General features: G+C 44.3%; 3 protein-coding genes across 5 annotated transcripts in view; 1 reads left to right on the forward strand and 2 right to left on the reverse strand.

The window, feature by feature from the left end:
- LOC149352186 (uncharacterized) overlaps positions 1 to 14,612 on the forward strand; it is a 37,502-nt gene extending 22,890 nt beyond the window's left edge. The window contains exons 6-7 of one of the 3 annotated variants that reach the window (XM_089581347.1): positions 215 to 515; positions 11,079 to 14,612. In XM_089581347.1, coding sequence (XP_089437473.1) covers positions 215 to 486 — 272 coding nt within the window. In that variant the 3' untranslated portion in view covers positions 487 to 515; positions 11,079 to 14,612. Of the gene's footprint in view, positions 1 to 214 lie in introns of all 3 variants that reach the window. The other 2 variants (XM_089581348.1, XM_089581346.1) reach the window with 2 other exon arrangements.
- LOC149352185 (maternal embryonic leucine zipper kinase-like) overlaps positions 1 to 15,352 on the reverse strand; it is a 192,031-nt gene that overhangs the window by 131,916 nt on the left and 44,763 nt on the right. The gene's annotated exons all lie outside the window — the stretch shown is intronic.
- Positions 4,219 to 5,193, reverse strand: LOC149352188 (uncharacterized). Its single transcript, XM_089581352.1, has one exon. The coding sequence runs from the start codon at positions 5,172 to 5,174 to the stop codon at positions 4,284 to 4,286; it is 891 nt and encodes a 296-aa protein (XP_089437478.1). The 5' UTR covers positions 5,175 to 5,193; the 3' UTR covers positions 4,219 to 4,283.

The following is a 15,352-nucleotide window of genomic DNA, read 5'->3' on the forward strand; positions in this document are numbered from 1 at the left end:
TGTGCCCAGAAATTTGTTTGCTGCGGGTGCGCAATGCAAAGTTAACGTTGTTTTGTCCTAGTCTGCTGTGGGCAAATGCATTTTATGCTGTTTTGTTAGAAGCTGTTCAGGAAACCTGCTAAGACTTTATTTTATTATTTGCACAGGTTAGTCCTGCTAGAGCTTTGTTAGTTTTTGTTTCTATTAATGGCGTGTGCATCTTTTTCATCAACAGGTGAAGAGTCCAGTGATGCAAGTGACCGCATCGCCTGCAGCAGCAAGTTGCCAGTCCATTTAAGGCTGGGTGACTCCAGCACAGCCTCGATGCCAAGAAAAAAAAAAAGCAAGCGAAAGCGATCTTCACATGACTCGTCTGGATACAGTGCCAAGCGGAAACATGCGAAGGGGAGAGGCCCCGACTCAGATGTGCGGCACACCTGGCTGGGTCCTGAGCAGCGTCGGCGTCGCAAGTGCATGCCATCGGCCCTCTGCGATGGCGCACCCTGACACCCATGGAAGGAGAGGTGTTCACGCAGGTAAAGTGCCCTCTCCGTGCATTGCTTGCTTCCTGCACGGGTTGTTTCTAGTTGATTGCACGTGTGGCATAGTGTTAAGGGCAAAACTGTACTTGCTCTGTTCTTCTGAGCCTGTTGCCTCCTGGTTCCCACTATCCTCCCCCTTTCTTCCATTTTATTTTTTGTTCTCTTTTTGCTGCCACTATTGCGCACTGTGAATTTTAGTGCCAAGAAAGTGTCTTAACAAGAGTAGTTTTGGCGCCCCTATACAGCGTCCATTGTGCAACAGAATCCCAAAAGAAAAATTGGGCACAGTTCACTTTCAACCGGGGCCAAGCATTTGTTAAATCTTTGGCGTTCAATTATTAAAGCACAGGCTGGACTGTGGACTGTGTGCCTATATGGTTGGTTCTAGTGAAGCATGCGCTCAGCAGAAGCTTCAAAATATTATGTGATTTGCATTCGATGTGGCCGAGCTACTTTTTTAGTGATGATAAAGTTTGATTGTTGCTCTGCTTCAGAGTGAGAGTAATGCCTGAATATAATAAGGCTAGGCAAATGCACTGTGTCTATCATGGTTAAGGCCCCTAGTTACCCGAGATTCCGGAAAAAATTGCAGATTTTAGCATTTTTCACGGAATTGTGCGAACACTTTTTTAATGTTATTGTTGCAGACATCAGTATGAATGACAAAGCAATGGGAATAGGATTACTTTAACATCTGAACACTCTAGAATCTGGAACAAAGGTCTAGAATCTGGTAACAAATGAAGTTTGTGCTGATGCCTTGACATGTTTGCTCCCTAATCTCTCGAGCAAGCTAGCTAATGTGTCAAGTGTGGCGGCTCTGCAGCAGCACATTTGCACCTTTGTCTGAAAAGAGTCTCGATACTGGACTTCGAAAGGGCTATTAATAGTAGCGGCAAACAATGTTTCTAGTTTTGAGTAACACTAGCATCCATTCTGGGGACTTCCTCTTTTTGTGGTACAAGACTCCAGGAATTAAAGTTAGCGGCAGTTTGAGGCCAAAATTTTGTTGGGCTGCATCCCACTTGCAAACGTGGCCACAACAGCAGGTGTGGGATTGTGGACTTGAGCATCATCAGACAGGTAATTCAGTCACTGAGGGTTATTGCAGTAAACCTTTAACTGCAAATTATTTCTTGAAAAACGTACCATAACCTTCAGATATTTTTGGTGATTTTTGCCGAAAGTGACCGTTATCAGGATTAAAAGATGCTAAAGGCGCAAAACAAGTGGACAGCTACCACCCTTTCGTGTTGAAAACTGCAATCAATGCAGCTGCCGACTGTAACTCGTGATGTTGCATTGCTGTGGAAGCAATGCAACATCAGGCCAGACGAGCGTGGCTTGCCAGTGGAAATTTTGGTACAATCTCCCATGACGAGTACAGCTCAAGATTGGTGGCTAAAGGGTTAAACAAATGGCAGTCTGCAGTCATTGACCGATCTTTTTTTTAACTTGCTGGGGACTGCTAAGATGTCCGAAAAAAAAAAAAATCAAATTTCACCGTAATAATAGCTCTACATCAACTTCTAGTAGTCACTATGGCAGTGGAAAGGGTCAGCAGTTTTTTTTGCACATTCTGAAGCTTTGCACGACTCTAAATCTCACCGCACGTCGTCTACACAGACTTTACTGCTCTCACAAGCTCACTGTTTGATGGCTGTACTGACGTGGAAGCGAACCTGCCCTGCCAGAACTGCGCTGTGCCCACTGTACGGAGGGCATGAAACGAAATGGCAAATAAATAAATAAATAAATAATAATAATAATAATAATAATAATAATAATAATAATAATTACGGAGGGCACTTAAGACTACTTGCGTGCCTTGATTGCGAAAGCAATTTTTACAAAATAACTTTACTTTTATTTTTCTTTTACTTTGTAATGACAGACGTACTCATTAGCATACAATTGTAAGGCAATGCATATACTAGGTGCACCTTTATTCGCCAAGAAGCAACACAGTTCTGTGGCCTTTGAATTGGGTGCTCGCCTCGCAGTCTGAAAGTCCTGGCACGGCCGCTCGATGCAAAGCGCAAAGCAAGGTGCGGCCCGCCACGTCGCACAGAAACGGTGTCTCGGGCCTAGTTCCCGGCGCGCCCGCCGCGGCGCCACTGCTCGAGGACAACAGTTCGCAGGGAACCGCCGTGACAGCTACCTCGTACGCCCGTTGCTCACTGTTTTAGGGCGTAAACAGTGCGCTTTCTAGCTGCTCATTAGAAACTACAGTTTTAAGTAGTCATTGAAAGCGTCGATTATGCCACAAATCACCACAGCAGGTGGGAATCCCCCTTCTACTGGATGCCTGATCTTGATCCATGAAAGCTGCTTGGACGATGGACAACCGGGCGAGCGGCTCTGCCTAGGATGCTGCGTTAATGCGCCTGAAGCTTTTAATATGCTTTTATTCACTTCTCGCGAACCCATGTAGACTTCCAGTTGTCGCGGATAAGGACGGTGAACGAGATGGACACACACAGCCCTACACAGAGCCCATCTATGTAAGTTACTGCAATTTAGAGCAAAAAAAATTCATAATAGCTGAATGGAGTATTTCTAAGCTCAACTGGAGCCGAGAAAACCAGAAAGTACTTCAACCAGCAGCTTGACACTTTTATTGCACGGTCACATAAAAAAAAAGGACGGAACCATTCATAGACGGAGAACCTTCCTTGAGAGAGGTTTGTGACAAAGCCTCAAAAGTCGCTCCACTGTAGAATTAACATTCCCAGCCCAGTTAGTTATCAGAGGTCGCAGCAACTTGCTTAAAAATATCTTGCAAAGCTCCTCAGTGTGAGCAAGGTCGTTGCTCTCACAGATGAGTTGCGGGCACCGTGTAAAGTGTGGAAGCAGTACTGACATCAAGAACTTGCACAACTTACTGCTTCACCTGACCTCTGGAAGCTTCATTACTTGGTTAACAAAGATGCACGTGAGTTGGCAAATCTTGACCGCTTCCATTTTAGGGTACATCAAGCCTCCACTGTCCATGTTTTTGATTAGCCCGTAAGCTGGTCCGGTCGGCTCTGGTGCCTGCAGCAGGGTCTTGCATGACTCGCATGTCACCTGAAAACCAGTGCCAAAATCCCATAAAGCAACAACTTGGCAGTGACAAAAAATGCTCCGGCTCAAAATATCATAAGAGTGCATATAAACAGTTATGCTACACGAAGCATAATGCACAGGTTTTCTACCAAGACCACTAAAACTAGGCAAATTACACGGTTTGTGTCCGCATAGAGAAAACTGCTCATGCCTTTTCCTTGCATGCTCTCACAACGTAGCCAGCCAGAAAAGCAACTGGTGCTATCTCAAGGTCTGTCTCGGAGCTTAGCGTTAAGAATCCGAGCTCACTGGACTTCCCTGGTAGCAAATTCAACGGCAGCTGGCAGGGCAGATGTTTCGGCATCCGGAATTTCCAGCCTCAGAGGTGCCTTCATTTCAAAAGAAGTGGGTGCATTGCCACTTTTTGCGGCTTGAAGGATACCAACCTGAAAAAAAAGTGACAAGAGTCAAATATATTTTAGATATTTTTAAAATTTTTAACAATACCTTTAGCAGTTTCTCCGCTGTAAAAACTGCAGTCCTGGCATCCACTCTGTCGTTGCCGACATTAAACTGTCGAAGGCAGCTAAACAGCGATTCTACAGGGTCGCTGTTTAGGCCACGTGTCAAGACGTAACGAAAGCTGCAATTAATAAAATTAATTCTATAACACATTGATGTAAATAACGAAAAGTAGAGCCGAAGAAAAGTAACCTACTTTAAGTGGTCAAGGAGATATTCAATCAATGCCACCGTTGACCTTGTTGTGAGAAGCGTCGCTTCGTAGGTCTCTTTGGTCATTCGCTTCGATCGGCCGCCATTCATTTGGAGATCTTCAAGGTAACAAATGAAATCTAGTTCCAGCCAGGAGAGTCGTTCATCATCTGTGACGAAGAACGGTTCCTCATGCTTTCCCCTCCGTACCTTCACTGCACCGATATCATGAAGGGCATACCATTTCGCAATCATCCTCATGAAACTGATTGTGGCCGAGCTGTCCTTGAATTGGCCTGCATCAGGATGACAGTTTGGGTTCTCCTGAAGAAACTGGAGTGTTGCTATTGTTGGCTCAGAAAATATTTGAGTGGCCCTGCACACATTCATTTTTTCCAAGTTGTTGGGTTGAACGTGTGCACGGGTAAGGAACCTGACTGGCTTAACCAGCAGCTGTGACTGAATTTCAAGGAGCTTCTTTAAGTAGAAACCACCTTGGATGAGTGAATCGCCATCTGTCATTTCTCGCTCAAGAAGGTTAGTGCGAAGATTCTTTATAAGGTGATTAGGGTCAAAGGACAAGAACAGTGGGTGGCCTGTCCGGAGAGGGTGAGGCACGGCATGCGCAAGCGAGCCATCTTCTGAGAGGCCTTTGAAAAGAGCCACGTTTGTTTGGTGGTTGTCGGTGACGATTCTTAGTACGCGAAAACCCACATCTTCAACTGCCTTCATGACTTCCATTGTCATTGTGGCGAGCTTGTCGTTCTTGAGGCACCGCGTGAAGAAATAGCCAACCGGTATGATATAGGCTGTCGATAGTCCTCGTAAAACAAAGCACAACAAGCGGTTTGCCACTCGAGGGGCTGTACTTGCTTGATCCTCGGGGCCCATGTCAACAAGACCAAATACAGTAAAACCCCGTTAATACGTAGTTCGCGGGAACGCGGGAATAGTACGCACTATCCGGTAGTACACCTTAACCAACTAATAAAAATTTGCCATTATTCACGCCCCAAAAGAGAAGAAATTCAGGCACAGTAAATATCCAACAAATACACGTACGTACGTGCACTTTATCCTTGTGCCGCAGACCAGAAATCGGTCATCTTCAGTTGCCGCCGTGGCGGCCGTGCGGCGACAACAGCAGTCTCAAAATTGGAGAGACTGGGGGCAAGCTTTTCCATGAGGCCCCTCTTCTCGGCGAACACCCTCATTACCGCCAATGCTTGCGAAGCTTCCGCTACAGTGGGGCTAAAATCTTTGGTTGGCAATTCGTCGCCGCTGTCCTCATTCTCAGCGTCTTCCTCACCGCCTTGGGGTGGTGCAACTGCGGCGACAATCTCGCTGTCCGACCAGCCTGGAGTGGTTGCAACGTCGCTGTCGACCTCACAGAACATTTCGAAGTTCACAGCCTCCGCACCACCCTGTCGTTCCAACACCTCCGTTAGTAGGGTGTCGCAGTCATCGGCGGGATCGCAGACTTCGGAATCGCTTGCGCTTACTATGAATTTTGCGCGCGCGAAGCAGTTCTGTATTGTTACAGGATCAACCTGCTGCCACGAGAACGCTAGGAGGTGCACCGCACCTAGCAGATCAATTAAGTACGTCTTCCCGCTTTCCATCGCCAGGAGCATTCTGCGTAGGAGGTTCTTCCTGTAGTGGTGCTTGGCCGAACGAATGATGCCTTGGTCGAGAGGCTGCGCAAGTGCCGTGGTGTTGGGTGGCAAGAAGAAGAGCTTGATTGCGCCCAAGTTTGTTAACTCCGAATGGCAGGACGCGTTGTCAAGCACAAGCAGGATTTTTCTTTTTTCTGCCATGAAACGCCGATCCAAAAGCCGGATGTACTCTTCAAAAAGCTTGGCAGTCATCCAGGCTTTCTGGTTGCTCCTGTAAATAACCCCCGAGGGCAATCGACCGCCTTTGAAGCACCTTGGATTGGCGTATCTTCCAATGACGAGGAGTGGCAGCTTTTGGCTCCCGGTCATGTTGACCGCAAAAGCAACTGATACTCTTTCTTTCGAAAGCTTGCCACCGGTGCAGTGTTCCCCCTTGAACGCCAGCGTCCTGTTGGGCAGAAATCGGTAAAAAAGCGCCGACTCGTCCAAGTTGAAAACGTCTTCTGCGGCGTAGCTGGTCAGCTCTTGTTGAAGTAACCCATTCTGCCATTCTTCGGCACCCTCTTTGTCCGCGTGTGCTGCCTCTCCGCACACCACCCTCGAACTTATGCTGTAGCGTGCTTTAAAACGGGCCAACCAACCGTTACTGCACGAAAAGTCTTTGCAGTTGAGCTGGGCCGCAAACACTTCCGCTTTTTCGGCGAGGAGAGGTCCAGTGACAGGCAGGTTTTCTGACCTTGCTTTTTTCAACCACAGCACTAAAGCTTCTTCCACTTCCGGAAAAGCTGATCCCCTTAAGCGGCACCTCTTCATATTCGACAGGGCCCCGCTTTTCAACTTCTCCCGAGCATTCCAAATGCCGCAGACCGTTGTTAACGGCAAGTCCCACGCACGCGCTTGTGCACTTTTCGTAGCTCCATTTTCAATTGAACGAATAATGTCCAACTTCTCCTTAACTGTTAGCACGCGATACTTCGGTCGCGTAGGCTTCGGCATGGTGCCCACCGTTCGCGTGCACACGGAACAAAGACGCGCTTTGCCTAACTGCAACACATCCACAACACGTCACGCGCGCTGCGAGGTTTCCTCGAGGTGTAGCGAGATCACATGACATGGGTAGAGTGGGGGGTGACGGTGATGGTTACTGCGATAGGGCTGGCGACGATGCATTCGCGCGCAAGAACGCAGAAGCGGCCGACGCTTCTCGGGCTCCCCATTGACATGGACATCGCTGCGCTCGTCGGGACATGGCCGAAATGGCCGCAGTGTTGAATCGCCAGCGGTTTGCACGTTGACAATGCTCTTCGGAAAGGCGGAAAACGTTTTGCGTAATAGCATGGCGCCAGCCAAATCGCGACGGCAAGTACGCATTAAGCGGTAGTCAGTTCATGGGCTACTATGTTTTAAGCGGTCAGCCAATACATTGGTTTCAATGGTGGCTGCGCCGGGGAATTCACACAACTACATTTTAACCGCAACTACTTGGTAAGCGGGTACGTATTAATGAGGTTTTACTGTATCTTGTCCACCTGTCGGTCGTACACAACTTTTTGAGCAATAGACATCTCATCGACAATGAGCGAACAGTATGCTTCCTGCTCCACACCTAGCCCTTCATGCTCCACACGCAGCCTCTCTCTTATCAATGAAGTCACTCCAACTTCCCCGGTTGAATGTCCTACGTAATTTTGGAGCGTAGCACGACATGGGAGCTTCAAAAGCCCTCTGCTTCGAACGTGTTCGTACCCTTTGTTAGAGCACACTTTCCATAAAATACATTCCCGCAGTATTTCTTCATTGTAGGAAGGCTTTTTCTTACTGAAACTGGCAACTTGGTTGCTTGGTTGCGGATAAAAACTGCAGCTTTGTCTCCTTTTTCCGCCTCTTTCAACACCTGTACAAAGGCCTGAATTTTTTTGCTGTCTATGTAGACTTGGAGGCGCTCTTTTGTGTCGTCGAGGTCAGTTTGTAATTTTTGTAGCTGGTTGCCTTGACGTGCAGCCTTTCTTTTCAGCCGGTTCTCCGCTTTCTTCGCCTCTTGCAACACATGCACAAAGTCCAAAGAAGTTTGGCAGGCCTGATCATCCGGAGAACTGCACGGTTCTATTGCAGCCACTGGATGGAGCGATTCTACCTCGTCGCTGGGAGAGTGCACAAGACTTTCACTCACGTTGGCGCTTTCTCCTGAGTTGCCACTTTCATGGCCTACTCCAACCACTGTTTCTGCGCTGGCGTTTTCTCGGGTCGAAATTCTCCTTTTGCATGTATTGAGGATATTTTTCAAACATGGTCGGGACTGCAGTTGGAAGCAGAAACCTCACCTTAGTGTTCTTTTTGTAGTCATTCTCTCTAAAATGGAGCGAACATACCAGAGACCTGTCGCTTGGCTCCCACTTGCTTCTTTTCCCTGAAAGTCCTTGGCGAGATATATTTTTTAGCCACACTTCTCGACGTTGTGGCTCGCAGGGGAACTCGTGATACTTCACAGTGGGGTCCTTTCTTGCGTTTGTGACGCAGAGTGGCACACAGCAGTTGTGCGGCATCGCGCCCCATACACGGCACTGACTGCCACACACACGTGCACAAACACCCCAAAGCGTATGCGGCAGACACGAGTCAAACGCTCTCACTCACGCGCACAGAAAAAGTTTCAAATCCAGCATTGCAGAGACGATCGAGGCAAATGTGGTCATTCACGCGCACACGAAAAAGTCCAGAGAAAGCACTGCAAAAACAAGCAGCATGAGGCGCACGTGCTACGACACAACGAAGCAAGGCGAGCTTCAGCGCTTGAGGAGGCCAGGAAGCCGGGGGAAAGTTGTCCCCGAACAGTGGCGCCCTCACCGAAAATAGCGGCCGCGACTGTAAACTCCGCGAGAACGCGCTCGCCCATTGTCGGCAACGCGACGTGGCTGGCCGCACCTCGCTGTGCGCTTTGCATCGAGTGGCCGTGGTCCTGGGTTCAATTCCTCACACCTTCGGTAGAAATTTTATTTTTCTTTTTAGTGCTTTCGCATTGAGGGGAGACGCGGGTCTTGAAATGATGGGAAAATGCAAAAAATTTTGATTTAGCAATAATGGCATTTTGGGATCAGTACACTCAAGTTCCTGGCTAAAAAGTTTCAAGGTCTAAATTCGACCTCCAACTACTAAAAAGTTTATATATTTCTCGCCTACATTTCTGATTTTGAAGCGAAATGTTGCAGAACTTCGTGCCTGTCGCTTCCCACAACCACGTTCCTGATGGTCGTCATCTTGGTTTTGTTTGAAAGCTGGGCCCCTTACCCACTATCTGGTATTACTGACTGCTGTGAAATATTTTTGGAATGTTTGCATTCCACTGTTGTTTGAGGCTTCCACACTGACCTGCGAATGGCTGGCACGTGCATTTCAAATGCGATTTTCTCAGCATCGTGTTTTTTGCTATTATGACTAGCCTTACGGAAGTTTTTATGGTTAAATTTGAATTAATCTTGTGCCATTGAATTCAGAAAGAACTAAACTGTGCAGCTATGCTGATTTTGTTTGGCTGAGCAAACATTTCAAATTTTGTGAACCATAATGTCACTTAACTGTACTTCATGATAATGGTGCTTGGGAAGCGTTTAACATTTTTATATGATGGTGTACCTGAACAACAATACAATTAGTGTAGCTCCTGATGGCAGGTCTTTGGCTACAGCCCCATTTCAATCAAAACCAAAAAATGTAGAAAGTGTCTTAACAACCCACAAGAATTTTACTAATTAGGCTTCAGTTATTTTTCTATAATATGAAATCTAATTACATGGAAACTAATTACATTTTTAAAAACAGGAAGAAGAAACACATATACACACCTTATTTCATTACGATATCTTTGGTTAAAAAAAACATATTCATTTCAAGACCTGTGTCTCCCCTTAAAAGGCAGTGAAGAGCCAACAAACAGCAGAATCAAGTGCTCTGTGGGCATTGCCCGGTGGCTACAGCCGAAAGCCAATTTCTGAACCAGCAGCACATTATTGTATGCCCTCTACGGTGGCTTGTGTATAATGAGCAGCATTTTGTCTTGTCATTGAAATGCAGGATAGAACTGTTGGAGCTGCAGTGTGTTTCATTGTGAATACGAGCTCCTCGCTTTGAAATTAAGCACCGCAATTTTCTTCTGCTCATCGTGTCTGTGAAACCATTCCCATGTGCTTCGGTGCTGCCATTTTGCCTGTCTGGGATGAAAGGACCCAGTACAGATGAATTCTGCAAACTTTGACTGCGGTTCCAGTTTGAGTGGCAAGTGGCGTCTGAGAACAATGTGATCACAAGCACACGTGTGCGACGTGCGAACTTGCTAAGGAAAGAGGCTACCATTTAGCTTGAATTCCGCTTTATTCGGTCAAGTTTTCGACCCCCCATTAAGTGTGATTTAACAAGGTTCCATTATACACATTATATGGTGGCTTGGTTATTGGCGGCAGTGCTGCAGCGAGTGCAAATGAGGTCTGAAAAATTAAGCAATCATTTGCAGTGTGTCTGAAATTTCAGGAGCTGTTATACATTGGCTCTGTGGGGCATGTCATGGTGCCGCAAAAATGCCCAGATAATCTAACACGTCCGAATAACCAGGGGTTTGAATTTCCAGTCAGCAACTGCACTAACCAAACTCTTAACTGATACTGAATTGCAATAGCTACATTTTATTTCAATGAGGATACATTAGAATTATGCAAGGCTTGAGTCATTAATAAAGTTGCATATTTATGTGCGTTATGTTCCCCATGAAGTATTGCTGGCTTTTTGCTATGAATTCATGCAATTTTAAATTTTCTGCTTAAAAAATTAGGGGCCTTAGCCATGGTGTGTTTTATGTGCATTTTGTTTCCTCCAGTTGTCGTCGTGAACTTTTGGAGATACCCATCTGAGAAGTTCAACTACTTGGAACAAATATAGCTTATTCTTTTAAGGAGAGTAATGCTTGAGAGTTATTTACCATACTGGCCACTTCTTTACAAAGTGCACCATCTTTGCTTTTATGTGATTTTTTTACACAAGCTTGGCATGCCAGTCTACAGTGTGCCTTTTGTGAGTATGTGTTCACCTTTTATTTTGTGTGTTTTGTGCTGCTGGTTGTTCAGTGCTTCACCAGGGAAAGAGGAAGTGCATATTGGAAAACAGCATTCTTGATGGCATCTTTTTCTCACAGCAGGTTGTGTGTCGCCGAATAAAGTACTTAAGAGGTGTGACTCAACTCCGCAATGACTCATCTTGCACTGTTGTGTGATGTGAAACAAATCCTGAGCTGAAACTGACTCTGACGAACATACACTGTGGCTACCTGCTTGGACTCTGACATTTCTTTTCTCATTGTACTGTATGAAGCAGTCAGTGTTTGGTCTGATATGGCAGTGATTTCATTCTGTGTGTATTATAAGTGCATCAATTCATTGTGCAGTCAGTGTGAGAGATGCCCAGCAGAGCAGCCCTAAATGAATTTTTTTCTTCTCTTTTTGCATGCCTTTACAATCTATGGTACACAGTGCTACGGCTTGAATTTTTTGTAAATTTTGAAGTGGAAGAAGCTTTTTTGGCTACTCTTTGTACTGGATTGTGTGCTTGTTGCTATTGTTGCTTATTAAAATGCTTAGCTTTTGTTTTAGGTAATTGTGGTGGAGATCTGATGTCATGTTGGCAGTGCTACTTACAATTCGTAGCACAGAAAAATGGTTTGTGCCGTAGCTTTATGCTAGGCATTCCAATGTGCATGCACTTGCTGCTGCGAAAACATTGTGCGTCTTTTTTCTTTCTTTTTTTCAAGTTAAGGCAAAATATGTATAGTAGGTAGCCGCACTATTTGGTAATATGTGCAAGTCTTGTAATTAATGGTGGCCTGTTTCTATAGTAACTCCACTAGACTCTTTTCTGTGTAGTGCCGCTTTGGTGTGTAGTATACATATACTTTTCGTAGTTTACAGTTAGCTGTTTGCTGATAATGGAATGACCCTTTTTCTTTTTTGAACTTGTAAGAAAGTTTTTATCTAATGTGCATCTTACAATCCAAGGTATATTTTCCCTAATGCATTGACTACATTGTTAAGAACAGCCCGATTGATTGCAAACTTTGGTTCAGCAGGCTTCTTTTTTGCTGTGTAGTTTACACTAGCTAGTTCCTGCGTAATTTTTACAACTTTTTCACTCTTGGTATTTTTTGAACTTCACAATAAGAGAAAATTTTTTTTTTTTACATGTATCAATTTCCTTTTCCCGATTGATTGCAAACTTTGGTTGAGCAGGCTTCTTTTTGCTATGTAGTTTACACTAGTTTCTGCGTAATGTTTACAACTTTTTCACTCTTGGCATTTTTTGAACTTCACAATAAGTGAAAAAATTTTTCTACATGTACCAATTTCCTTTTCCCAATTGGTTGCAAACTTTGGTTGAGCAGGCTTCTTTTTGCTATGTAGTTTACACTAGTTTCTGTGTAATGTTTACAACTTTTTCACTCTTGGCATTTTTTGAACTTCACAATAAGAGAGAATTTTTATGTACAGGCACCAGTTTCCTTTTCGTAACTTTTGGCTTTGCGTATATGTGTGCACTATGTGTGAGGCTTTTGCACCTATTGTTAAGTTTTGTTGACATTGCATTGTTATCTTTTTTGTTTTTGTTTTTTTCACTGCTTTCTCATCTGCTTTTTACAAGCTGGTGTCCTTGAGAACTGTTGCTTCGTATGTTTTTTTTTTTTTTTGCACTGCTTTCTCATCTGCTTTTTACAAGCTGGTGTCCTTGAGAATTGTTGCTTCATCTGTTTGAAGTTGCAGATGTGCATTTTAGCCCTGATTGTTAAATGTACTTGGTGGGCCTGGCTAACTTCAGCTTCCAGTGAGGCCATGTTAATTAAGAGGCTTCTTTTGTAATGTGTGCGAAATCCTAGAACAGTTATGTGCTAGGTTCTTAGGTTATAGGCTGAACATAACTTTTCAGCAATTGCACTGGGAAGCTGCTGCTTTCCTTTTGAATATTGCTTTTGAACTTTTCTTGCTTTATATTTTGGGTTCCTTTCTCCGGCGCTGGTTTCATGTTTTGATCAGTTGCCGTGTGCAGTTTTAGTGTCAGGTAACACATCTGCCAAGCTTTCAATCGTATACAACACTGGCATCTCTGCCAGCAGGCCTTCTTTTGAACATGTAATTTATCTCAAGCCACATATGGCTGCTGTTTTTTTTTTTTTTTGTTGTAGGTGAAGAAAGCTATCAACTAGGGGGCACAAGGGTTTTGTAGACACAGCTTTTATAATGGTAATCCTTTTGTTTTGTTAATTATATGTACAAGATAGCATTTGATGGCGCAAGGGTACGAACTGTTTTGGTAGCTAATTTCATGCTGGGTTTATGCAGTTTTACAAGAACTCTGCTCCGATTTCTTTGCTTGAACCCATGCATGGGAGGAAAGCTATGAGGTGGATACAAAGCAGCACTTTTAAAGCCAGAGCTTTAAAAATCTGCCACCAGAATTAAAGTTTAATTAAAGCGTATTTTTCAGCATGCTTAGCAGCCTAGTTGACAGCAGCGTCACATGTTCGTTCACATTTGTAGATGTGGAGCAGCATTCTTAGAAAGCATGCTACTTGTTTGTTCAGTAATATTGTACCAACATTTTTTTGGTGAAATGCTGCTACCATCTTGCTTAGGTCTATCTGAAAAAGTGCATGTGTGAAAGAAATAGTGCATTGTTTATGCATGTATTGAGAATTAGTATGTTAGTTTTTGCATGTGTTATTTGTAAATTAACATTTTTCAGTTATGTAATGCAAGCTCGAAGGTTTCTTTCGGTTGCACTGTTACAGCCTGCATAGTATATAAGGCGGGGTGCTTTTTTTTTTCCTTGTATGTTTTTTAAAGATGTGGTTTTTGGGAGCCTCTTTTTTTGCTGTATATATGATATATGTCCTTCTTTGATGCGTTGATGATTATATATATATATATATATATATATATATATATATATATATATATATATATATATATATATATATTCTGTGCAAAACGCACTTGCGATTTTCATTTCCCATGTTGTGCTGTGAAAGGCCATGACACTGTTCTCTAGTCAGTGAGTCCCATGATCATCCTGCACATTTTATTCATGCATCAGTGTGTGTGCATGCCAAGCACACCAGCCTTTAGCTGTTGTGCTGGCACTGTTGATTATGTCAGTGCTGCACTTTTCCCCTTTTGTCAAGTGATAAACAAGCATCTTTGGACTGTTTGAAGTTTTCTTTGATGTTGCTGTTGGCTGAAAGGTTATTTTTTGCCACCTTTTTTGGCTATGCTTGTGTTCCCTCGTATGTTTGTCACCATTCTCACTAGGCCAGGTGCATATTGCCACGGAGCTCAGGAACAGTGCAAGACAGCTACTGTTATTCAACTACGGCAAGCCTTCAACAAGCTGCATAGATGAGCAGTGTGTCTGCCTCCATTGGGAGAAAGCACATACTCTTACTACACTCGGCACACCTTGAACGCCTAATGTAAAGGCAAAAAAAAAAAAGTGAATAAAAGGAACCATCTTTCCACACATGCACACAAAACCAGTTTACTGGAAAGTGCATCAATTGACGCACAAAGTAACCTCGTGTGTTGCACAAGAGCTTTTACATTACTTGTGAATAATTCCTTGTATATAGCCATGTAAATATAACAGATGAAGAAAAACAAATAAAAATATTTTTTATTGCCTTGTACTTGTCTTGTTGATTACTTTCATATGACAAGAGTCTACCTCCACTGAAAAGGAGCTTTAGAAAGCTAGTAAGGGTCAAAAAGTGAACCACAGGTATTGCCACCGGCTTTTTTCGCTAGCAATCTGCAGTGTGTCGAGATGATTTTTTTGGTGCGGATCTTCGTGAGACTAGGCTACACCATCATTCACTTTTTAAAACACTGATCACACCGTCCCCTTCATTCTTGACATGAGTTTGAATCAAGTGGCACGAAATGTTTTAAATTTAATTTTCTCAGCAGTAAATGCATCTTTAGCCGCTGGACAAACATCAGTGTGGCTAAAAAAAGCCATAGAATTGATTCTTACCAGGAACAAAACTTTACAAGATAGAGTTGTCTGCTTTGTCCCTTTAGGAGTGAGTGCCCTGCCGCGGTGGCCGAGTGGTTACGGCGCTCGGCTGCTGACCCGAAAGACGCAGGTTCGATCCCGGCCGTGGTGGCCGAATTTTGATGAAGGCGAAATTCTAGAGGCCCATGTGCTGTGCGATGTCAGTGCACATTAAAGAACCCCAGGTGGTTGACATTTCCAGAGCCCTTCACTACGGCGTCCCTCATAGCCAGAGTTGCTTTGGGACGTTAAACCCCAATAAACCAAACATTTAAGAGTGCGCAGATTGCACGGACACAAAGTGGAAGGGTATGAATCATTGTCATCATGTGTGCTAGTAGTGCTGCAACTAGTTGATGGAACTGGATGATC

This window comes from Amblyomma mixtum, chromosome 3 (assembly GCF_055824585.1).
Source record: "Amblyomma mixtum isolate Tamu chromosome 3, ASM5582458v1, whole genome shotgun sequence".
In the NCBI taxonomy this organism is placed as follows: Eukaryota; Metazoa; Arthropoda; class Arachnida; order Ixodida; family Ixodidae; genus Amblyomma; species Amblyomma mixtum.